Genomic DNA, 24,906 nt, shown 5'->3' with positions numbered 1-24,906 from the left:
ATTTGGAGAATACAAACTGACTGCAAAGTGGAATTAGGCTCACTCAGAATATGTAAGCAAAACTTCCTCAGCACTGAAGTGATGAATTGGCATTGCAGGGCAGTCCCTGTGTTTTCCAACAGCATTTAACTGAAAGAAGGCTGGGAGAGCAAATGTGAGTGCCATAGTGGGGGGGGTTATTTGACCATTTAACACATCTCACATGTTTTTTTGTGGTTTCTCAGGTGCATCATGGATGTGTTCTGACTCTGTTATCTAAATGGACAGTAACTGATGCTTTGGCCAGTGTTTTTTTTATAAAAAATAATAGAGCTTTTCAAAGAATATTTAGGTAATTTCATAGGTAAATATAAATTTCATATGGTAAATATTTACCATATTTAGGTAACTTCAGGGGTTTCTACAATAATGATTCTGTTTTCTATAAACAATAGAAAAAAAAATAGAAAAATGTCTTGATCCTTTGGATCAAGACATTTGGTAAGATTTTTTAGCTCATAGCAGGGTGCATAGCAACAGCATTGAAAACCGGCTTATCCCAGTATGCAGATGCCCGCTGTCTTCTCCAGAGTGGTTGGTAGGCTGCTGTGTTCATAAGCTAGTAGTTGTTTGTCAATGTTCGTGTTGGCATTTTGACTCCCAAAATAGGATAGCATGTAGTTTGTCATGGACCTGAGCGCTCGCAAGTAAAGTGGAAAGCTGCTACTTTGGGGGGGGGAACAAACAACAACAAGAAAAACGCTGTTAAGGTATCAACACATGATGTACTGCACAAACACAGAGGAAAGCCTGTGAGTTTCAAAGGACGAAAAATAGGCTTCGTGTCCCTTGTGGGGGTCCCTTGTCTCATTCCTGCATGATTCTTCATTTCTTCTTTGAGCTGAGAATCATTATGTGTAGGACTTGTTAAAGGACTATTTTACAGGAACCTATGGCAGACAAAACTATGCTTTTGTGCCAAGGATGGCATTTTCTGAAAAGCGTAGTGGGTTTTTGTTTTTGCGGTACTCAAATCTATTTTTAAAGCAGTTGTTTGTTTTTTTCTATATTTATCTGATGCTGCTCTCTTTACCCTTCTGTGGAACACTGTTATTTTCAGTCTTTTTAATTGCTTCTCGAGAGATAGGGCTTTTTTCTTCCCTCATCAAGAAACTCAGGGAAGTTGCTGTCCCACGATACAGGGAGACTGGAAAGCACAAACTTAGTCAATTACTACAGCGGAGTTACGCTGTCGTTCTGATGCGGGCTGACAGAAGCAGAGAAATCAAAAGGTGTTGCTGACACATTGCTCACAGTTCAGTTTTGCCTGGCTTATTTTGCATGCTTACTTTCATAGTGAATGCTGCAACATTGCTTTCTGTTTGAAGTTTAGATGTAACATGAAAAGTGTAGATAGACTTAAGTTAGAATTTTCTTACCTTTTTTTTTTTTTTTTTCAGCCAATATTTCACCTTTAATACTAAATATTTGTTTTGGCTGCCATTTTGTCTGTCAATTTGTGTACATGTGCTTTCAATGAAAAATATTTTATAGCAGTCATTATTTTGCTAATACCTTATTTTATGTAAAGAAATGCTTGCAAACTAGACAAGGTAAACAATTTCTTTTATCATTAGTTTTGCATTAGTGCATTTCTTTTAAGGACTGTCAGGTTTCCTTTATTCAGGAAAATCTAAAAACTTATTTTACTGGAGGTGTTGTAATGGATTTGTTCTCGTTGACTTTTCCATCTCTTTACTTTTTGTTGTAAAGGCATCTGCATTGAAAATGAAAGATTAATCTATGCAGATTAATAACCCTTGATATCCTAATGCCAGGCAGAGGGAGTAAAGAGATTGGGGAAGCTGGGGAAATTCGGATTTTTCATGGCCATGGAAGTGTTGGATGTCAAATAAGCACCTCTTTGCTGAGAGTTTGTCATTTCTCCTGCTGCACCGGGCTGGCTGCAGAACCTGCTGCTGGCACGGGAGTGAGGAGCAGGGAATAAGGGGAATAGCTCCAGCTGTGGCAAGTCACCATGTGGGGGAAGCTCACTGATCTTGTTTTTATTATTATTTTTTTCACCTCACAGTGCCTCTTGGTTTCAAACGGCATGCACGGTTACATGTGAGCTCCCTGTAGGCTCAGGGACTCAGGTGCAGCAGCAGGGTGCTGGCACGCTGTGTGGTGGCTCCCAGCCCTGCCTGCCCTTCCCCGAGCCCCTGCAGCTGTTACCTGCATGCACCTCCTGTGCTGCAGCCACGTCCTCACGGTGTCAGCCTGCCCCTGTGCAGGGGCTTCCACAAGCAGCAAGCTAGCACTTGGTAATTTTCCTTCCGAGATGTTTTTCTCGAGTGAGTGATCTGTTTGCTGCTTCAGAGTTCAGCTGTTACCACATCCCGAAAGCCGGAAATCGCTGCTCTGCGCCTTAAGTGCAATTTTGCAAAGACAACATTATGGTACAGTGCTCCTATCCCACTGATTCCACGTGGCATCTTTTAGAGAAGCAGACATCTATTAGCCTCCAAACTTGCCTGAGGCTAAGATGCTTTGGCTCTTTTAATCTTCTGCATAATCAGCAGTGATGGTGCTGAGTGATGGCTTCAGATACACACACAGTCTCCTCACTTTTTTTTCCCCCTTCCCTCATCAGTGGCATCTATTTAATGTCATTGTGACTTGAGGCACTGAGGAGACCTGTGGAAAGGCGGCAGGTGCTGTCAGTGATGGTTGAGGATCTGCTCTGGTCTGGATATTGGATCGGACTCGATCCACAAGGCAGAACAGGGCTGGGATAAATCTACAGTGCTAGGACTTCGGGAATAAAATCTTTGCCTGCAGTTTTGCTGTGACCTTAGATGGAGAGACTATGTAAAGAACTGCAAGGCTCCTTTCCGTGCGTGGTGCCTGTCGCAAGGCAGTCCTGCAGCAGGCTGTAGCCCACGACTGGAGCTCTGACCACAGCTCCTTGGGTGGAGCTCACACAGGCCGAGTGAGGAGGAGAGCTGTGGCTGCACCCTGCATTTCCCTGCGGCTAGCACTATCAGTTCTCAGTTTTTTTTTTTTTTTTTTTTTTTTTTTTTTTTTTTTTTTTTTTTTTTTTTTTTTTTAGGCAGCTGCTGTTCTGAGTCATCTGTGGCTCCCTGGAAGAAAAGAGCAAAGTATTTGTGGTTCATGAGGGGAATACAGAGAAATTTGTAGCTGTGGTGGCACTAGGGGTAGTGTTGACCCTGTTTGGGGTCCTAGTGGTGCCATGAGTCCTTTCAGGCCTTGGTGGGCCTCAAATGCTGCAAGTCAAGCCTGCGTGCATGTGGATGAGCTTTGGTGCCACCTGTGTACTTCCTCCTCCTCTGTTTTTGTGCTCTTGCATGTTTTTGTGTATGCTGGCAGGTGTGAGATGTGCTGTGTGTGTGAATGGTCTGAGCTCTGCTACACTCCTGCCTTGAATTGCAGTCGTCTTTTTGCTAGACAGTGGTGGCGGTTTTACAAAGCTGTAATTTCTGGTGTTTTTTGCTGTGTTTAATACAGAGGTTATGAGAATTCCCCACATTTAATCAAATTGGTCACGTACTGCGGGTCGTGGTCACCAGCCTGTGCTTATTTAGTCTTACATAAAAATTTTTGGTTTTATGAAGTCTTCAGATTTGGCATTTTGAAATATTTAAGTATTTGTTGCAGTTACTTGAGCATGAGGATTAGAAATGAAAATAAATTACGTAGACTGTAATTCAGTGCTTTGCAGCTGAGCTTAATGTCTGCGCCTCTCTTCAAATTTGAAAAGAGGATAAAGAGCTCGTAAGTTTCTTAACAAGTGAAACGTACCAGGCAAGCACTGAAAGAGTGAAATAGAAGATTAAAGGATGGAAGGAGAAGGAAGTAAAGAATGGTTAATTCAAGTCTGATCTGTTCATAAGCGTTTGTTCCAGTATTACCATATTGTCTGTGATCTGCTCCTTGTCTCAGCCCTGGGCTAAAGTTACTTTCTTGCAATAGTGAAGATGAAAAGATAATAGGAAAATGTTTTACAAAAATTGTTTTAATTGAGCAGCAGCTGTTCAAATAAGTGATTAAAGCTGGTTATGCTTTGTATCCGGACCAGTTGTGAAATTCTCAGTGGCAGCTGGACTGCAACAATCTGCTCAGTACCTTCTTGCAATTGTAGCTATAGATATTTTAAGAAAGGTATTTTTTTAACATACCTGTTCAGTTAGATGTTTTACTCTGTTTTCTTTGGTTACATACCTTAAAAGCAACAAACGTAAATGCTCTGCTCCAGGGTAAACTACAACAAGTTTAATCGTAAGCCAGGCTTTCATGGCATATTTGTGAGCTGTAATACAGCATTTCCACAGCATAGCAGGTAGTGACAAAATAAAACAGTGTGCATGCTGAAGGAGCGTACTTCTGACATGCTTAAAAAGGCATTTAAAAGGTGGGAAGCAGCTTCTCCTTACTTGGCATTATCTTGTGTAGGGATTTACCATGCACTATTTCCTGTAACTTTCCTGCCACGGTTTCATCATTTATTTTTTTTTTTTCCTGTTCTCTAGTTATACTCTGAGGAGTTCCTGAAGGCCGTATTAACTCCTACATATACAAATTTTGTATTACTGAAGGCTTGAAATTGGCTGAAAACTTGGAATTCGTTTTTAAGATGTTTGATGTAGAGGTCATGTAACAATTCTGTGTGTTTTTTTTTTTTATTCTGGTTGTGTTGCCACTGATGCATACTATGCTGCCTTTTAAATTGCCTCTCTCAAGGCATTGTAAAAATCAGATATGAAAAAATTAAAAATTCATTTGCGGTTGTGACCGTGAATGTGACCGACTGAAGGTCGAATGGTTGGTTGCTGAATACACCTCAGCAGCCTGGCCTCTGGCTGCCCCAAGGTCACTTGTGCCCTCCTGGGCATTGGGTGCTGGCATCGCCAGTGCAGGCAGGACATCCTGGCAGCTCTTTGGGTCGAGCGTGATGGTGGGAGAGCAAAGCAGGCCTGAAATCGGCAGAGAACCTCAACTGTTGGCTAATACTAAAACCTTACTATTTACTTTTTTTTTTTTTTTTTCAAAGTGGAAAACACAATACTTACAAATGATAATGAAGGAAATATTCCACTATGGAAATGCTACAGGTTTGGTTTGATTCTGAAGATGTGGGACATAGGAAAAATAAATGTATATGGTTGCTAGAAAAATCAAAAGTTCTTGAAATAAGTCACTAAGTCTCTAGATGAACACGTGGGAAATCAGTTATGCCATTACTGCTGCTCACCTCTCCCCCTTTTAGGCTTTTAAGGAATTCAGATCTTTGTTTTGGTTCTCTGCTTACCTATCCAGCAAGAAGCCTGGAGTTGGAGGACTGGCTCTACAAACACACAAGGGTCACATGTTAAGTTTAGATGGGAATTAGTCCTGCAGAAATTCATGAACAAACCCCCAGCTGGCCTTGCAACACTTAGAATTTGTGGATTTGCAAAGGAGGTGTCAAACAGTAGGTATTTTTGTGTGTGTGAATACTGAATTGTATGTATTGAAGACTAAATACTTGATTGTAGACCAGAGTTTAAGTCCTTTGGTTAAAACAGTCATGGTAAAAGAAACTAATGGTTAGAGGTAACAGCAGCGTGGGGACAGTGTTTGAGTAAGGGCTGCTGCAGGGGCATGGGCTCTGCTCTGCTGGCCTGTCTCTGCTCTTCCTGCCGCCTGACTCCCGGACATGGCAATCACTGAAATACACCTCTGAAAGGCCGCTGTTTCTCTGACCCCTTACGACAACAACAGTCTCATCTGAGAAGACTTCCACTGCTGTATTACTGCTGAGGTGTCAGATGCTGGGTCTGCCTGGCGGTCCAGGGAGAACCTTCTCTGAAGCACTGCAGAGGCCACTCTGCTCCTGAGTTGCACGATGTCCCTTCCCTTCCCGCTTCTGCCAAGGGATGCTCCTTGGGATTTACTCCCACTCTCAGCCTGCTGTTTCTGCATCTTTTTTTTGATAGATGCAATAGCATCTATTGCACATGAAAATTTCATTTTGCTTTATGTGGCTTCTGAGCGCTCTCAGCCTTACTGTTGTTTTGATACTGCATGTCTGTGGTAAATACAGTAACCACTGCTATAATGTATCCTTGCATTAGTCATGCCTATCAAAGGCTCTGTCCAGTGTGGTTTCATGTAAGAAATTATTGTTAGATTAAATGCAAAAATCTGGTTTTGCTTTTTCCCCTCTTTTGTTTCTTTCTTCCCTCCCACTGTGTGCATTGTATAGGCTTTTTATTTACTCTGCCAGATTGACAAGATTATAAATGAGAGCTGTGTGTGGAAGCCTCTAATTTTTCATAAGTAAATGAATTAATTTATCATAGCTGTTGTGTTTTATTGCTGTCTCCATGCCAGACTGGCCAGCTTCTTTATTCCCCCTTTTACCTTCTAAATACTGAATCCATGTCATTGTGTTTGACAGCTTTCTGATTCCCCTGTCAGATGCAATTTGGTGCTAATCACGTTTTCTTTGCTTAGTGTCAATGATACAGGCCATGCATAATATTCCTGTATGTCCACTTATTTACTTGAAACACAGCTGAAATGTCTTGGGCATTAATCTGATAGAGCTACTACATTGAAATGCAAAAATGATGCTTGAGTAGTAAGATAATGCAGTGTGGCAGATGTGCAGTAGATAACACTGAGGCTAAACTACTGATCTTTACGCAGCTCTGATGCATTTTATTTGTTGGTTTTGCATACCTTTTCATAAAAAAAAGATTGTAATCAGTACTGGTTCATTAGAATGTTGTCATTTATAATTGAGGTCTCTGTGATCAAAATTTGAGAAGGTATTTATTTATTCTCTTCTCTCATTTTTAAATGCAGGCTATAAATTTATATGTATATATTTAAATTATAGGACACAATTGGTATATGCCTACCTTTAACGTGATTGTTCATATCTTTCATTTACTCGTGGTTTTGAATTTTTTTTAACTTTTCTCCAGTACATCTCTGTGGTTTTCAAAGCTGTTAAGTGACTCTTGAATATTTCTGCGAGTTCTGCCAGTTACTGAAAGCTAGAGCATACTGTAGGTGTTTATCTGTTAGTTCCCACAGAGATTGTTCTGCAGCACTTTTGCCTAAACTGAAGTGAAACTGTATTTTCTAATTTGTGTTTTCTCCAGTGACCTGTTAATGCTTTTTTTGTGTTTTGAAATCCCTCTCATACAGCAAAGAAAAGTGACTGTTTCTAGAGGATTTGAAGACCTTGAAACTTAAGTCCCCATAGCACATGTAAAGAATTTGGTCATGCATTTTTATTAGTATTTACGTATTGAATTATGCATTTTCTTTGGTTTCTGCATTTTTTTGCCCACTCTGAAACTGGTATCTACTGTTCTGCTACTTTATAGGAAGAGTGATGATGGGTTGCGAAAGACCTAACTGCTTTATAAAGGCTGTTGAAATTTGTTCCCTCTTTGTAAAAGTGCACTTAAGTCGGAGATTTGGGAAAGGATGTAGTGTTGATCTGTCACAAAACCGATGAATTTTGAGAAATATATATTTTATGAAAAAATTCAGGCTATTTTATGCTTGTCAGCCATATAGATATTGAAGTGTTTTTTTTTCTAACACCACCTTCTACATATGAGCCTTGCAGCTGAGTGTCTTTATTTTAGGATGTATATAGATGTCAGAGCTTCCGCAGCTGGAATTGGCAGTTCTGAATTTTCCATCTCTTGGTGTGAGAATTCTGTTCCCAAAGAAAGAAAAACTCCAGGCTGGAATCATGCTTTTTGGAGAGCACATGGATTGTGGTCAGTGATGCTCATAGGTCTCTCTAGACGTGACTGTTCGTTCTCCCAGTAAAGCATTTAATCAAATAATTGAAGCACAACTATCTAAGTATGCGTGGTGGGGTTTCTAATGGTATTTCTTAGAACAGTGCAGTTCTGTGTACTTTTAGGAAGTAGGTCGGTGTTCTTGAAAACTGAAGGTTCACCTGAAAACCTGAATGAAGTCTTCTGATTTCAAATACCTTTCTACTTGTGCAGCATCTGCTTGCTTGTGCATGCAGCAGACTGGATCATGATGTTGAAGTAACATTGTCTTCTTAAAAGAGCAGGCTAAAATTTTTTACTGCTCCTTGTAGCAGGGGTGCTGACAGTGGACCACAGGGAGGCTGCAGTGTATGTGATAGTTCTGTAGTGGACCTTCGCTTTAGAGATGTTTCACTGGTTTTGTGGGCAGTCACAGGTAAAGGATTTGATCTAGTGCATCACTTTGCCTATTTGTAAAATTAAGATAAGGATATTGTAAAGCACTTCAACTATTCATGGAAACTGTTGGTAAGAAGGAAAGGTAATTTATGGATATAGAACTAACCGGGGACTTGGGATTTAATTGCCATGTTTGTCCTGGATATCCTGTACTATCTTGAATAAATAAAACTTAAACGTTAATTTCTGAAATAGGAATGGTAATTCTTTAATTCTTCAAAAGTGTTCATAAAATTTGTATGCTGTATGTTTTTTTTTAGTTGGTTATTTTTGTGGCCTTCCTTTGTCACTGTCTTAGTTATCAAGTGTGCCATATTGATCACATTAAGTATGCTTGTTCTGTGTGGTTTGTCTGCTGGGGGTCTAGGATATAGCTGCTTTACTTAGTTTAAAGGAACTGCTTTGTAGGTGTTCTGTATTTTTTTTAGTTGTTGAAATACAAAATGCATTTATATATATGCAGTATATTAAATATATGCATATATATACATTTAATGTCTCCCACTAATAATATGGAGAAAATCTCCATTTTTTTTGCATCGTTTGCAGTAAGAAACAATCTGAATAATAAAATTATCAAATACTTCTTATTCTTGTCTGCTAGCAGATATTTTTTAATTCATGCTTCTTCTTAGGATGCTTCAAGTAGTATTTGTGTGCTTTAAATTTGATAGATTATCAGTTTACCATAGCATAAGAGACATCTGTATCTTTATGATGATAGTGGAACCGGAAGGAGGACTTGTAGCAGTTTTGTTTTTAAAAACATTTTATGTCTTGATTATAGGACAGTTCAATGTACCGCATAATATATAGTGAGTGTGGATATATAATATATATATATAGTGAGTGTGGATATATAATATATATGTATAGTGAGTGTGGATATAAATTCTTTAATTTATTATGTTGCTGTTTAGCATTGGAAGATACTGAAAAGGTTCCAAAATAAGGTTGGAGACAGTATGTTCAGCCTTTAGCTTCTGTGCTGAGCCCCCCAGCAGTGATGATGAACTGGGGATGTGAGCAGTTGTGAGGGAATCATGTGAAGTGCCAGGCTTCTCAGAGGGGCTCGCACTGGTCAGCAACCTCTACATTTGTAAGATTTGGAAGAAGGTTCCAGTGATGCAGGGGAATCTCCCTTGGTCAGAGACAAAGATGATGTAATTATTATTATTATTTATCTATTTATTTATTTTTACAAATTTCCAAGGAAATATTAGTTGAGTCACTTTCTGAATATTGGTAAACCTGCTTGGATGTACAGTGCATCTTGAACCAATTCCAGTGATGTTTGAGGGAGACGTATAGACAAATTGAGTTTGTTGACACATCCAAGATGAAGTAATGTAACGCTAGACTCCTGCAGGGACCGGGTCTGTGACTATAACAGTGAGGTGTTGTGAATTTATGGGATTTCTGTTTACGTAGTGCTCGTTCAAGAATACGATGTGGATTTGTAAGAAAGAGAATGCAAGTCATATTGACAAATGTGTTTATCACACAGGATCTACCTTTCATTCATCCATGTTCAGCTAGGAGTGAAGTCACCACTAGGGAGGAAAAGTGCTGTTTGTCAGTAATTAAATCAGGTGGCATTGTCCCCCCCTGTGTGAAATGGCAGTATACTTGGACTATTCCCACAAACATGATCACATAGGTTTATATGCCATCGAGAAGCATGTACAGGATTGTTTTTGTAGTATAGGCACACCTGGGCAGAGACATGAGGATGCTCCAAGTCAGCTGAGGTGGCTGGGATTGCTCCTGCTGGCTTGGCCTTGCTGGAGCCTGATCTAGCTCCTCGCATGCACAAATGTGGTCCTCTTTATTTCTTTCTCTCAGAAGTATTATATTATGGTTTTAAAATGTGTTAAAGGAAACCATCTAGAGGCTTGCTGAAAGTGACTGCCAGGTTTTGGAGGCTTGCTAAAACTGCTGAGGTTGTAGGGGTAGCTGTCAGGGGTATCCTACAGGAAGGGATGCCTACCTACCTGGTGCAAAGTGACATTTGGAACGGCGCATTTGGTGCTCTTGGATACAGAAGCTTTCAAAAAGGGACAGGTGTTTAATCACATCAGCAGTTGTTTCCTCTTTTGTTCACTTTTAATGCAGCTGCTAATGGATTTGTTCATTTCCCCCCCCCACCCCCCCAACATCAGTTAATGTGAGAATTAGTATCTGATAATGGGGACCAAGAAATTTTTGAATGTTAATGGCATTATGTGTGCTCCTTCTACCCCCTAAATTTGCATTCTAATAGGATTGGAATATTTTAATTGCATCAAAAAAAAACCACACCACACTACCCTTCTGTAAAGAGGATTGTGTGAGTAAACCCTCAGTGACGCACCTTTGGATAAGAAATTTGGTAAACCAATTGAGTCCTGAGATCCTTTTTCTTAACTGGAGAGTGAACCAACTCAAGTCTAAGTGATTGTGAAGTAAACAAAAATATATTTAAAGTAATTGGATTTGAATTAAATATATTTCTACATTTATTAAAAAAAAAAAAACACATTGATTTTCAGTGATTGATCACGACTAAAATGTTGATGTGCAATTAAATATCTTTACATTAAATTTAACACTTTTTATGAAGAGAAAAATGCATTATATGCATATTTATGCAGTGATACTTAGCATACATTTATTCAGTCTTAATTTTTACATTTAGCTTAGGAAATGCTGAGTGACAGTTCTTATTTAGTAGAATATTAATTTCTTCATGGCTTGTGTCAAGCTAGTTTTAGAAATTGGAGTTCAATTAAAGCTGCAGAGAAATAAAATGAATTTTAGTTGAGAAAAAATGGGAAACATTCTGTATATGTATTGGAAAGAGTTTTAGCAAGAGTTGAGCATTTAAAGCTGTATTGAACAGAGGCAGTTTGTAGGTTATGCGTGATGGACTATATCGCTGATAGAGTAGATGAGACCAGCAGGAGTCTTTCAGGTGCTGGAGGTACTGGTGCTTAGCTCTTGCATTTAATTTTCTTCATGGGTTGTAAGAAATAAGACTAGCAGGCTTCCTTGCCCTTCAGTTCTCGTCTGATTTTTCATTTTGAACAAACTTACTGTTGAACTGAATAGCTTAGATAAACTGAGATGAAGAGAGTGCTCTGTGCCTAGAAGATGCAGTGATGGCCGTCAGGAGCACGCCATCTTGTCTCCTCAGGAAGCTCAAGCTCCATGTAGTTTGCTCTAGGCTTTCTCCTCTTTGATAGCTTGAGCTTCCATAAAACAACAACAACAACAAAAAGGAATGTGCTACTTGTGAGCAATCCTGTGGAGGTTAGGGAGGGGCTGTGGAACCCTGCATTACCTTACCGATCGCACAGTAGCCTACCTCTCTCCATGCTGTACATTGCAGTTGAAGAGTAGACCAGAAACAATTAGTATAAATGATTATAATCCCGGGAGAGCAGGGTGGCATGTCCAAAGATGAAAAGCCCTGCTGGGTCAGCAGAAGTTGTGGAGCTTCTTGCCAGCCTGAAAGCAGGGCAGGTGAGCAGAAGCTCAGAGGCTGGCAGGAGCTGCCCTCATGGCTGTGGTGACGTTGGCTTGGAGCCCAGGGAAGAGGATGGGGCTGCCCTCCTTGCCCCTTCCCTGTGCTCAAGGTCAAGAGGCCAAGGACTGGAAAGCACAGCTCTCCAAACGTTGTTTTGATTAAAAAGTGTGTAATTTTGCCAGGTAAACAATGCATGTAAGAAATGAGAGAGAAAAAATAGATTTTTACCACAGACTTGGCCCATCATGATGTGCTGTAATGTCTTTGCGTTTGACTTGTGCTAGGCTAACATAACTTAACACTAATTCTAACTTCAAATGCCATTGCGATTGGAAAAAAATAGTCATTTTCTATTCACCCCAGGTGATAAATTACCTCTGTTGTAATGTCCTGTGCAGAAGATACTTGGCAGATTGCCTCTGTCTCTGGGGAGCAGGCGGATTTCTGTTGTGGTCAGCTCCTCATCGTCCCCTTCAGGTGCCTGCCTGCAGCCCCACACCATGGGTCCCCTGTTCAGCTTGTAGACAGAAGATAAAACAGTGAGAGAAGGGACAAGGGAGTGGCTTTTTTTTTTTCTTTTTTTTTTTTTTTTTTTCCCCCCTCTTAATCCTTTCTTGTTCCAATTTGTGTCAGAATGGAGAGTGGGCACCCTGGGGTTTGCCAGCTGTGGCTCCCCTTCATCACTGCAGTCTGTGTGGTTTGTTTGCTTTGTAGCATCTTGGGCATCCAGATCTTTAAATTAAGAGTGAAGTTATTTTGGAGACCTTCCTAAATGGCAGTGTCAAGTTCTGCAGTGTGTGTGCCTGCTGAATTACTAATAGAAATCTATTTGACTTACACTGGGTAGGAACCCAGGAGACTTGATTTCAGTTAAGTGTGAAAAAACACTCTTGGTCTCTTAGAAAGAAAATAATTTGACTGGAGGATAAGGATTCAAGGCAGCATGAATGTGTGTTATCTTGTCTGGAACTTTGTGGACTTTCTTCCCCCTTGGGTTTTGGAAAGCCCTGGAAGCCTTGAAGAGAAGTGTGCTGTTACAGAGGTACGGCTTGCTTGCAGAGTGCTGGAGCTGCAGAAGAAATGGAAACCGTACCTGCAGAGGAGCTGATTCAGTGGGCCACGGATGTCCCTCTCTTAATAGGGTATCATTGTTTTTTACTGGAAGGGAATAAATGTGTTCAAAAATCCTCCATAAATGTTGAGAAAGAATAGAATCAACAGTTCTGTTAGCTTTTTTTTTTTTTTTGCCAACCTCAGGGTTCACCTGTTTCAGACCATTAGAGTAACGGCAGGTAACTAGGCAATGTGGCAGTGAGAAAGGCAAATGTAATTCTGTGATGAATCCATAAGAGGACTAATAACAAAGCTTGGAAAACACAAATTCCCTTTTGAGGGGCCTGGTGAGAACCTTCATGCAGATGGGTAGAGGAATAGCCACATCTATTTTTCTGGGGAAGGCTAAAATACTTGGCTAGTCTTGTGGCTCCAGTTCTAATGGTTTTTCATGATATTCAAGATACTCAAAAATTCCTGACACCTGAAACGCTTTGGGAGAATTTTCTGTTAGCTGAAAGGATTTTACTCCTCTCTCATTGCACTGTTTATTGAGTAGCTTAGCTTATTTTTGAAAGTGGAGCCTGGTATATCATTCAGTTTGAGATTTTTTTCATAAAAAATGCTTTGCTTTATGAATAGGTCCCTTTATCATTTGTAATGAAGAGTGGAAAATGAATGAACAAGCTTCTGTGAAAAATCACATTTGAAATTTCTGAGTAATGGTCTGAATAGTCTGAAGTCATTTATTCCCAAGACATATCACTGTTTTGCAGAATATTCAAACTGCTGAAATCAATACTCAACTATGCCCTAAGCATGAAGATGTTAAAACTGAAAACTTCAGATCACAAGAAAACAGTATTTAGGTTATTTCACCTAGTAATGTTAATTGAATTCAACTCTCTGGTAAAATTTGTTTTGTTTTTTAATTATCTAATAAAGAGTTTGTTTAACTAGTGTAGGTATGAAACCATGCTCAGTATTGTATACTGTATTCAGTATGATAGAGTTTCCTTTTATTTAACGGCTTGTCTTACAGGAGATGGTCTCAGCAAGAAAAGCTTAGATAATTTTATTCATTGTTGGGAGGTCAGACTTTACTCAGGCTATTTATAGTTAAATTCACAAAACTCTTCATCAAATACATGTTTAACAGTATGCTTAACAGGGCATTAAAATTCAGCCTTGGAAGTGAGGAACATGTCGAAATCCATTTGGTGAACAATTATAATGTCATGTACGGAAAGTATGTTTTGGTTTTATATTTTGGATCCTGTATTGCTGTGGAAGGACAAGAACATTCCTAGTGCTGTAATTTTTTGAATGGTGGTTATCTTTTCTTATGTATTTTGTTTAAATAGCCTGTGTTAGTATTTGAATAGCAAGTACCAACGTGTAGATAGTAGAAAGGGGTGTGTGTGTGTATATATAATATATATATATATATATATATCTGAAATTATGTCTGTTTGCAAGCATGGTTAGGTCCGAGGGATGTATAACATATAGGTATATATACATAGATGTTAATGACTTTGTAAATACGATTTTCTTGACAGCTGTGCTCTGAATTTTGAGTTGGAAAACCTTGAAATAGTATGTTAAATTTTGCTGTGAATCTTGAACATGATGTCAGCATTTAATTTGTTTACGAAGAAATTAAGAAACTTAACTATGAAATTATGCTGTGGGCAGCTAATGCTTGGGTAAAAAATGACTGAAATGTATAATATGTAGATCATTCTTTTAAGGAGTATAATGAGCAAGGCAGCAGTAGGATGTCTGTTATGAACTGATTGCTGAAATGAGTAATTGTCACTGAAGGGTTTTTTGTTATTGCCAGAGCTGTGACTGTCTCTGGAAATTTTACTTTTAGTTTCATTGTTTTCACAGTAATGGTGCATTAAGATGTCAAGTCAAAATATTTTTTCTAGTCCTTCTGTTCGGATGGTTCATTTGAGAACATATATTTTTGGAACTGCAGTGTTTGGAACCACCACACTTCTTTTAAAGTTTCGGAATGTTTCACAATTTTGTGTTTTATTGATCTTCTGAGAGAGCATAACTTTATAGAAGGCTTATTCTTTGGTTGTGGTAGACTTAAATTGGTTTGCCTGTAAAAATTAATAAATAAAATAGAAAAACAGTTATTTTGAGTGAAAGTGGTTGACCTCGCAGTATTTTTTTTAATGAGTATGGTAACGCAAAGCATGTGAACTAGCCAGTTGTTACATAAATTCCAAGGATTTCCATGATGTTCCTGTTGCGCTTACATTAAACTACTCTTTTCTTCCTTCTTCTGTTTGTTTTCCCTTTTCCTCTTAGATGTTAGACATAAAAGTGCCATGACGTTTACGAGCTCATTGTAGGGACGTGGTTGCTCTAGGTCAAGGTCAGCTGCAATACACTGCTGCTGCTCAAGCATGTGGGGTCATGACTCTTAGAAAAATGAGGTCACTGCACGAATGGCAAAATTTTATTTTTTTTTCAGAAGAGCGTGTATGTGTTATTACAGTGCACTAGAAACCCCCTGGGACTACTGTTTGACAGGATTAATAACAACAAACCAGTAGAGACTGATAGCATTAGTTTATCATTACAGGCAGACCTTTCCTCATCAAGGTGACAACCAGTTTTGTAAGCTTACTTTTTCCTTTCTGGAGCCTGACACGTAAACTGTCAGAGGCAGGGCAAATAATGCAGTCTAACTAAACTAGGCATCAGTAAGAATAGGACTCTTGGCAGTTGTAAATACCGAAATGTTTTTCTGCACAGACAGAAACACAGTGTGAGAACTGTATGACGTGTGGCAACATCCCAAGATTTATCAAGCCTGTCTATACTAACGAAAGTCATCGTGTGTGTTGTGCTGTACAGATGGTTTTACACTTTTTGATTTGTTTCACAATTCAAGTATTTTGTGCTTTTTTTTTTTTTTTTTTTTTTTTTTTTTTTACTCCCAAAGTTCCATTTGCCCATCCCGCAGTGTCCTCTAAAAAGATCAAAGCCGTTTAAAGACAAATTGCTAATTTGTATGCTGTCATTAAGTAATTGTGGCTGAAGCAGAAATTCTTAATTTTTAAACTAATTGATTTCATGGAAGTGACTCGGGTTTAATGGCAAGTGTCATATCTGTAGACAGAAAGCAGGTTTGCAGAAGGGCCTGCACCTAGTAGCCCAGGTGAAAAATAAGCTGAGCAGGAGTCAGCAGCATGTTTTTGCAGCTACGAAGGCTACATACATATTTAGTAGGCTAGCAGAGGTGTAGCCATCAAGTTGAGGAAAGCAGTTCTACTCTATTCAGTACTTGAGACAACAGCGAGGTGGTTGTGTCTGTTTTGTTCTCCTTTGGGCAAGGGAAACACTGGCTTGCTGGAGCGAGCTCAGCATCAGGCCACCAGTGCAGTCTGGGACTGGAACGTATGGCATGTGGGGAGAGGGCGAATGAACAAATTGGGAGCATTTTCTTGCTGTCTACAGCTGGTTCACTGTCTGTAGGGAAGACTCCACCTCACCTTTTTTGAAAGTCCACAGTAAGAAGACAAGGTAATGGGTGTGAAGTTGCCATGAAGGAGACTGATTAGGTATGAGAAACATTTCTGTCTCATGAGTGTTCAAGCACCACAACAAATTGTCCAAAGAATTGAGAGCTCTGTACTTGGAGATGTGCGGAAGAGAGTTGGGCAAGACCCTGAGCAAACTGAGCCAACTTTTAAGTTTGAGCTAAATCATAGCATGGCCCTACTTCCACTGGAAAAATGGACCAGGTGATTTCCAGAGGTCCTTTCCAACCTAAATTGCTCTGTTTGTCCCACTCACTAGAGTGGAATTTAGAAAAAATATCACAGTTCAAGTGCTTATTTACAAATACAGAAATACAGTCTTTAATAGTAGTTACTACATTTTATAGCACTATTTTAAATGGACTCCAAAATTAGCTAGTCCTCTGTAAAGTCTGTACAGGTGAAGGTAGCCAGCTTCAAGGTAACCAGGGAGGAACTAATCAGTTGTGAATTTTCAAGTCCTCATTCCATTTGCTTTTTGCTTGGATGGAGGAGGAATGAAAACAAAGGGCATTTGTTATCTAGCAAAACTCAGAAGCTATTTCACATGAAAACATAATGAGTATGACAGGCTACAAATAGCACTGAACATGAATCTTTTACAGAAGAAAGGAGAAACGTCCTTTGGTGTATTTACTTCAATCAACCCTAATAAGGCTTGTTTTATGTGTTTTATGCATCCGCCATCATAATTATAAATCCTTGACATTTTAGCACTAGCATTTATATCTGCCAGGGAAGCTACCCAGAGTCAACCCTCAAGGAATGTCTGTATTGTTACTATGGATCTCCGTAACAGCTCTCAAGTAGCTACTAAGTGGCTTAAAAAATTACATCTCAGTCATGCTTGAAGGGCTCATCAAACTTTGCCACAAATATCAATGTTAAGTACCCAATCAGCGGCATTGTTTGGAGTGCAGCCACGTGGCCCACGGAGGGGTAGGTTGGACAGGAAGAAGAAAGTGGGTAAGGTCTCATCAATCAGGTAGATGTTCTGCTGTGACCTTTCAAAAAAAAAAAAAAAGGAAAAAGCACACAAAAAAACACTGCCTGTTCAGCTACATTGGAATTCCAGAAGATGAGGATATCTTTCAATTTGATCACACACATGCACAAAAAAACCACCAGCTAGACTTCCTGAAAAGCATGCACGGATGGGTTTTCTCAGGCATGATAACTTAATACAGTTTTTCTAACCTTTCCAGACTAGTTGAGGACCTTCCCAAAATAACCATAAATAGCAATGATAGTAAACAAGAAATTACAACAGGCTGTTAAAGAAACTCTTGCAAATTGTGTAGAGCAGAGCCTCCCGGTGTTTGCACCGTGTGCAGTAGGATTCTGTTCTGGCGACGTATAGATGATACTGAAAGAAATCTGGACAGAAGGAGTAGGAAAAGTGTCAGGTGGTCTCTGGAAAGAGACTTTGGTGTATATAGTTCTGGCATGTAGGTAAACAAGATGGGATAATCACCATAGCTTTCCTGTAACGTATCTATAATTTGTTTTCATACGTAGGTGTGAAGGAAGGCTGCCATATGGTGTGTACATGGGTATTTTTCTTTGACAGCCTTTATTTTAAGTTAAAGGAATTCCAAGACATTCTATTTTGCAAGAATACCATTTCAAATACTTATCAGCATATGCTAGAAGAATACCTTGAAAGAACATTGAAGAAAGGCTGTAGAGCTCCAGGAAAGTTTTTAAATTGAAAAAATTAAATAACACTTTTATCCATTTTTGAGGTACCCTGATTACCTTAGTTCTGTCTGTTGTACCATTACTAGACTTTAATCTTTTAACCATTTGAACAGAAGTCTTTCATAAGTAATATATAAAATCTAATTTTACGTTAATGAATTTGTGGAACTCTGTGGAAACTGTCTCCACAGTGCCTTTCTGAAGTTTTTTGTTCACATGGATCTTGTCTTTAGCTAAAGTGTTCTTGTCACCTTGAAGGGTTACTCGGAAGGTAGAAGTCTATCTGTGAGGGAGAACAGCTCCTTTAAAGAACCACAGAAACATCGGTCCTGCTGTAGTGCTCCAGTGTCACGATGCACACATACACATTACACGGGTGTGCTCTCCACAGCATCCACCACCGTTGAGCGAGACAGCCAGGTGCAGCTACCGCGGCCTTGTGGCCTGCGATGGGCCGACGAGACAGCCACGTGTTGACAGGAGCTTGCTTTGCGTGGCTGGCAGAGCTGCTTTTCTTCATGGTTCAGTTCCCTGAGCTGACTCCCCGTGGGCCCAGAAAGTGTCCCTATTTGTGCGAAGGGGTGGCAGGAGGCAGCGGGTGGTGAAGGAGGCAAGGTGAGCCAGCACAGCCTCTACAAAGAGGTAGGATCTTGAACTTAAGATGGCCTCTGGGAAGAGGTAACTTTGCCTTCATCGTGTTGCTGCTGGTGCTTGAATGTCTTTGGGGGCAGGAAGTTGACTGACCTGGCCAAACACACAACCTTGTTGAAAGAAATGAAGGAAGAATTAAAAATAAATAAAGGGAGGGTGAGAGGAGGGAAGAATCCCTTCTCCTTTCTGCGTTGGCCATATGGAGGCTGTTTTCAGCTGCTGTCAGCTGCAGCCTGCCTCCATCTGTGTGTGTCTGGTGGCTTGCAGGTGCAAACACCTCTGATCTTTTTATTTTTATTTTGAATTTGCGTTTGCTGGCATCAACATGGTACATATAGAAACACCTTGTGTCTTTCTCTTTGTTGTATATGTGCAGGGATATATACGTAATTAAATCCTAGAGATCCCAAATTCAGGGGTCAGAGCGTAAGGTAACATGGTACTGTGGTGAACTTAATTTTCTGCTGTAGCTTGAGCCATCATTTCTCTTTATGTCATGAAGCTTAGTGAAATGGTTGCTGAGCTGTTAATTCACCCCCCTCTGAACGGTTCTTTTGTGGAGATGAGTGCTCTGTGTGAGAAGTCTTTATTAATTGACAAAAAAAAATAGATTTTTTTCAACATCATTTTATAAGTATCTAATTATCACTCCCATAGGAGTACTGGCTGTCAGAAGTATAGATACAGTTTAAAAAAAAATATTAAAAAATACAGTTTTCTTTCTCTTAAATGAGAATTGAGGTCATGAAGTAGCAGTATCAGGGTGGTTAACAAACATGCCTTGAACAAATGGGCAATTTTACTGGCTTTCCTTGTACATAGCGAGAGAAGAAATAGAATCTATGAGTATAGAGAAACTGAGGAAAAGTTTCCATCCAACTTACATGAAAAATTCTGTACGTGTTGAGCATTTAACTCTTCCTGGTGCTTTTGAATGCATTATTCTAGCTATTGAAAGTTGTATCTCATCAGTCACATACTGGTACTAGCTTATGACTGGGAACTTGTCTTAGCGATTTTATCCTGACAGTAATTGAAAGCTGATTAATTTAATTGCAAGCAAATTTTTATTTTATCCCTTTTTTCCTAGAACTTCGCGTACGCATGTGGTGTTTGGGATAGGAACGGAAATAGCATTGTCTGTTTTGTAATTCAGCACAGAAAAGCTGGTAAAATACACACTTTTTAACCTTATTAACAGTAATCTAGCTGTCAAAAGTGTAGTTTGAAAAGCGGAATAATTACAAAACCTTTTATTTAAAATGGTGCATAGGGCAAGGGAAAGCCAGTTGTTTCAGGCCTACCAGGTAAGCGCTGTAAGGCAAGGTTTGTCAAGTTGTGCGCAGTTTTCTGCATGGCTGCCCGTGTGCGCGGCGTGTGACCAGTGCCAACATTTCATCTCCCAGAGAGCTTTAAATGCAATGTTGCATCAGTTCTCTGCCTCCCAGTGGGCAGCGGTACCCCTGTGTCAAACAGGCTGCTGCTTTGTATTCGGACCCCTTCGCTCAGGAACATAATTTTCCTCCTTGCGTATTTACCCACTTTTTTTTTAATAGGAGAGTTGATCTTAACTGAATGTGAGTGTTGCTCTGTGTGTTTGGGAATAAAGTCATTTGTTTTTTTACATAATTTTCTTATACTTTTCTTCAAGTTTCCTAATTGGAATATCAATAAAATATTGAAAGAGCAGTGCCATAGGACACAATTCAAAATTAGAATTTGGCTTTACTAAATTGCATTGTGATAAGTTTGCCATGCTTAGGTTTAATGAAAATGCTAAGAAAATAGCGCCATTCGCTATTGCTACCTTATGTTGTGGCAATGTCAATATAAGTAGGAAGGAGTTCAATAACCAAAAATGATAGAAGTGTTAATTTCAATAATTTATTATGTATGTAGCTGGCAGGTTGTAGAAGTCTAACTCCTTTTAATAGATGTTATAGCAATATGCAATAAAACTACTTGAACTGTACAGAAATATATAGATATCTTCGACTGTAAAAATTGGTATGTTCTTTAAATAAACTATTTAAAAAGATAACAGATGCTGAAGTACAGCAAGCATATAAAACCACAACAGAGGATGTGCATAACTTCTGCAGTTCACAAATGTCTAGAGTACTATCTCAATTTGTGTCAAGAAAAATCAGCTGGCCTACTGAACTCTCAATATTTGTAAATATTGAACTTATATTGCAAATAACGTTATGACAGATTTGTGGGAGACTTCTTAATGCCTCCCAAAGTTCTTTGCTTTGGGAGGGGTTTACAGTCTATTCCAATTAACAAATTTTCCATACTGGAAACAAGAAGTCAATTACAACAATTATTTTTGAATAGCTGATTTACATAACCTTAATTGTATTTATTTCATTTGAAAGACTAAGGCTGATATTTGTAATGGTTTGATTGATTAGTGGTATATTCATACTGTTAGGATTGCTACTGGTAAGGTTCTCCTGCAGCTGTGGTCTTGAGTAGTTCTCTCCTGAATAAACATTTTAGAAAACAAATGGCAGTTTTATTTCCTTGGTGAGGAAAGATGTCAGATCTTTGTTACCACTACATTCAGTACTTACAGTATCTCCTTTCCTCACTCTGTTTAAGTCTAGTTGCAATAATTAATTAATGGTGTGTTCCATACCATTAAGAAATGTTTTCTTTTTTTTTTTTAATCTGTCAAAATAGTGCCTGTCTGTGCACTACAGTCACTTGAGGAATGGCAGCAGTAAGAAGCGCTGATGGGCTTCCATAACAGCAGTAACATGGATAGTCATTTTAATAACAAACAAGAGGTACCATGGGTTTTTTTGCCATGGTCACTTGGCGTCTGGGTCCAAATGTGCTATTTTGGCTATATGTAGTTGTGAGACGTAGAGATGGTGTAGTGGTGAATGTGGTGTGAATACCTGGGTGGTTTCCTTGTAATGCAGTAAAAAAGTACAAGGAGTGTAGTCTTTGGTACTGAAATTAATGTTTCCCATAAGCTTTGGACAAATAAAAACTAAATTGTGTGCTCTAAGAGCTATTTGTTTGGCTGTGGAAAGGAAACAGCTTCCATATGAAAAAGGAGAACCAGTTTTCTACCTAATAATTTAAGGGGTTCTGTGCGCCTCTGAAATATGCATTGGTAAATATGAGCTGACACATTTCTAGCAACCAAATTATAAATGAGAGAAAGACCTGAAAATGTCAGTTTCTTCCTTAGAAGCATCCTTCCTTCAGGATTTTTGTTTGCATTTTTTCGTTTCCTTTCCCTCTCATACATTCATTTCTTCCCTTAGGCAAATGAGGTCCTTTAAATGTTTGTCTCTTTGTTTCAGTATGCTGCTTATCACAGGATATAATTTTTGACACATGTCTTGGAAGTGTCAAAGGAGATTTGATCTACTAATATTTTTATAGAGAGAGTGTGTATGCGGCCCTTAAAATAACAGAGAGAGAGAGGCAGCATGGTTAAATCAATCCTTTAGACTTTGTTTCTATATGTGTCTTGACATTGCATAACCAGGTGTACTAGCTAAATAAAACTTTTTTAGTCCTAAGGAGTTCAGAAAAAGCAAAACAAATGGATATCTGAAGGTAAAGATAACTTGTACGTGCTTACTAGGCAAAGCACTTGTTGTCGTATGTCAGGAAAGTTGTGCCACATAAGGCACTGGGCAGGAAAAGTGCTGCTGCAGTCATCTCCTGCCCTCCTGGAGGGGGCTCTGGGCTGTCAAGTGTCTCGTTGACTGGGAGCAGCCAGTCTTGTAATTTGTGTAGGTTCATTGGGAAGTCATCCTTTTGTCTTTTAGCCAGCTCCTGGAACTATAACGGCAACAGCAAGCACGCTTGTCTGAGTCACTTGTTGCTGAATCTATCTATATCTAATATACATTATCTGATGACGTTGTATTAGTAGGGATAAAGACAAAAGTCCTTGTAGGCCAGCCTAGCTGGGGAAAAATGATTCTGGTGTTTTTCATCATTTTCACACCATCATTAATGTGAGCTTGGATAGTAGACTTTGCAGCTTGTCCATATTTAATTGTGGCTTTCCTGCTGGCCTGACGTTGTGGAAGAACTGGTCAGTGAGGCCAGCTTTCAGAAGCAAAGTATCTGGTATAAGCTTGCAGGAGGGAACGGGAAGAGGCTATTGATAGATTTATGGTGGGTGCCTACAGGTACGTGTGTGTGTGTGTACCTTGCACTCTTACAGAGGCGTAGGATTGGGGATTAACAGAGCTTCACCCTCTGTCACTGGGCTGGATAGAACCTGTCCTTGGAACATAATCATTATGTAATTACAAATAAAAGCTTTAGCTGCGTACTCCATACAGCTTCCATGGTTGTGCTACCTCTGCCCACTGTGTCGGTCAGTAGGGTTACAATTTTGAAAAACAGAACACGCTCCCACGCACCCACAAGACTTAAACTCTGGTTTGAGTGTTTAAGTATGTTCAACTGTAAATAGTTTGGAACGACATAAGATGCTCCCTAATTGTAGCATGCTAATTCTGAGAAAAACACGCCAACACAGGGCAGTGCTGAAGCATGTACTCAAGTCATATTGGAATCAATCTATTTAAACACAGATGTATGTGCTTTCCCGAATCTGTATGCTTATGGTTAGCTGTTCTCAAATAAGATTGTTGGTTTTATACTCCCATAACTGATAATTTTTGCATTAAAAATATAAGAGAAAATTTGGGGAATACTTTAAATATACAAATGGTGTTTTCTTTTGTTTTGATAGCTGATTGCTGTTTATGATGAGGAAGAACCTCACCGTAAGACTGATGGCACCAACGGCAGTCTGGCAGACAGAAGTAGCCCAGACCCTTTTGAGGCAGAGGTAGCGGCTCAGTTGGCAGCCTTTCAACCGATTGGGGGTGAGATTGAAGTGACCCCTTCTGCCCTAAAACTGGGTATGTATATCATGCACGTTTATTTTCCAGTTTTAACCAATACGTATCACTTTTTTCTTCTTTTTTGTTTGTGATATGAAGTATTTATAGATTTTTTTAGCACTTGGTTATTTACCTTATGATTCAGTGAAGATAATTGTAATGACAAAAGTTGTGCTTTTGAACAATTGGTGCTGAATGCTGTAACTGTGCATGGTGAATTTGCACCAGAGCTTTGTTATCTTACTCTATGTTAAGCCCATCCATATGGCTGGGATCTTTCTTCTCCTTTCTTTGAGCAGGTAAGTTACTGACAATCCTTCATTATAATTTTCTGAGAGCTCAAGAGATGAAACCTATTCACAGTTTTTCTAACAAGAAAATAAATGGGAAAAAAAATACCATTTTTGTTTAAGAATGTTGGTTTAATGAGTGTAAACACCTGTGTACAAATACACATACATTTATTTTTTTTACCTGAGCGTATCCCATGTTTCGGAGGTCCTGGTTGCAAACATTTAATCTCTTTGTTATTGAAGAAGTTGCACAACAGTTCTGTTTGCCTATCTGACTTTCAGGTGAGCAAATTGTGACTGGGAGAGGTTTCTGTTTAATTCCCTCTTAGATCAGAGAGCACTACATGAGGTGCTGCAGCTCTGGTCCCCTGCATTGCTTCAACGGGCCTGGAAGGCCAAGAGTTCAAATGCTGGATTCAAATTAAAAAGAGAGAGTCTTGTAAGTTGGATACAAAGCCGTTTGAATTACTTTCTTGGATTGAGAGTGGGCTAAGCTGTCACCTGGATACTAGATATGGAAACTTTCAAAAACTTCCTGAGGGTGAATCCTCTTCCTGTTGTCTGTAAAGCAGTGTAGTATACTGACAGCCTTTGGCAAATGAATACTGTTCAAGAGAGACTTGTCTGCATTTCACTAGAGCTCGTTGCCCAATTCACCCTTGGCAGTCTTGTAATGATGTGCGATAAAATTTCTGAATGTAAGTGGGTGGCATAAAGATAGAAAAACTACCTCTAGTTGTGCTACTTATGTTGTAGAGGAGTCTGGTTTTGATTTCAGAAACTGAATGTTCAGTTGTCTGTTTATTTGAATTGCAATCTAAAGGAAAAGGCTGATAAAAGAATGAGCTAAAATAAAACTTCTAATGAAGTTCATTGGTTGAGGCTGCATAACGTAACTTCTGATGGAAGTCTGTGCTCATTTTTGTCTGTTGTAGAAAGTATTTTAATCCAAGCTGCATGAAACTTTTTAGATTCAGATTTCTGTTTTAATGGGTC

General features: G+C 39.3%; 1 protein-coding gene across 1 annotated transcript in view; it reads left to right on the top strand.

Annotated features, from left to right (window-relative positions):
• The window catches only part of LOC116490626 (partitioning defective 3 homolog B-like), a 160,751-nt gene that overhangs the window by 93,312 nt on the left and 42,533 nt on the right, over window positions 1-24,906 (top strand). Inside the window, exon 3 of the mRNA XM_032190006.1 lies at window positions 23,464-23,635. Coding sequence (XP_032045897.1) covers window positions 23,464-23,635 — 172 coding nt within the window. The remainder of the gene's footprint in view (window positions 1-23,463; window positions 23,636-24,906) is intronic.

The sequence above is a fragment of the Aythya fuligula genome, chromosome 6 (genome assembly GCF_009819795.1).
Source record: "Aythya fuligula isolate bAytFul2 chromosome 6, bAytFul2.pri, whole genome shotgun sequence".
Lineage (NCBI taxonomy): Eukaryota > Metazoa > Chordata > Aves > Anseriformes > Anatidae > Aythya > Aythya fuligula.
The sequence above is the reverse complement of the archived record's forward strand: the minus strand, read 5'-3'. Positions and strand labels throughout refer to the sequence as shown.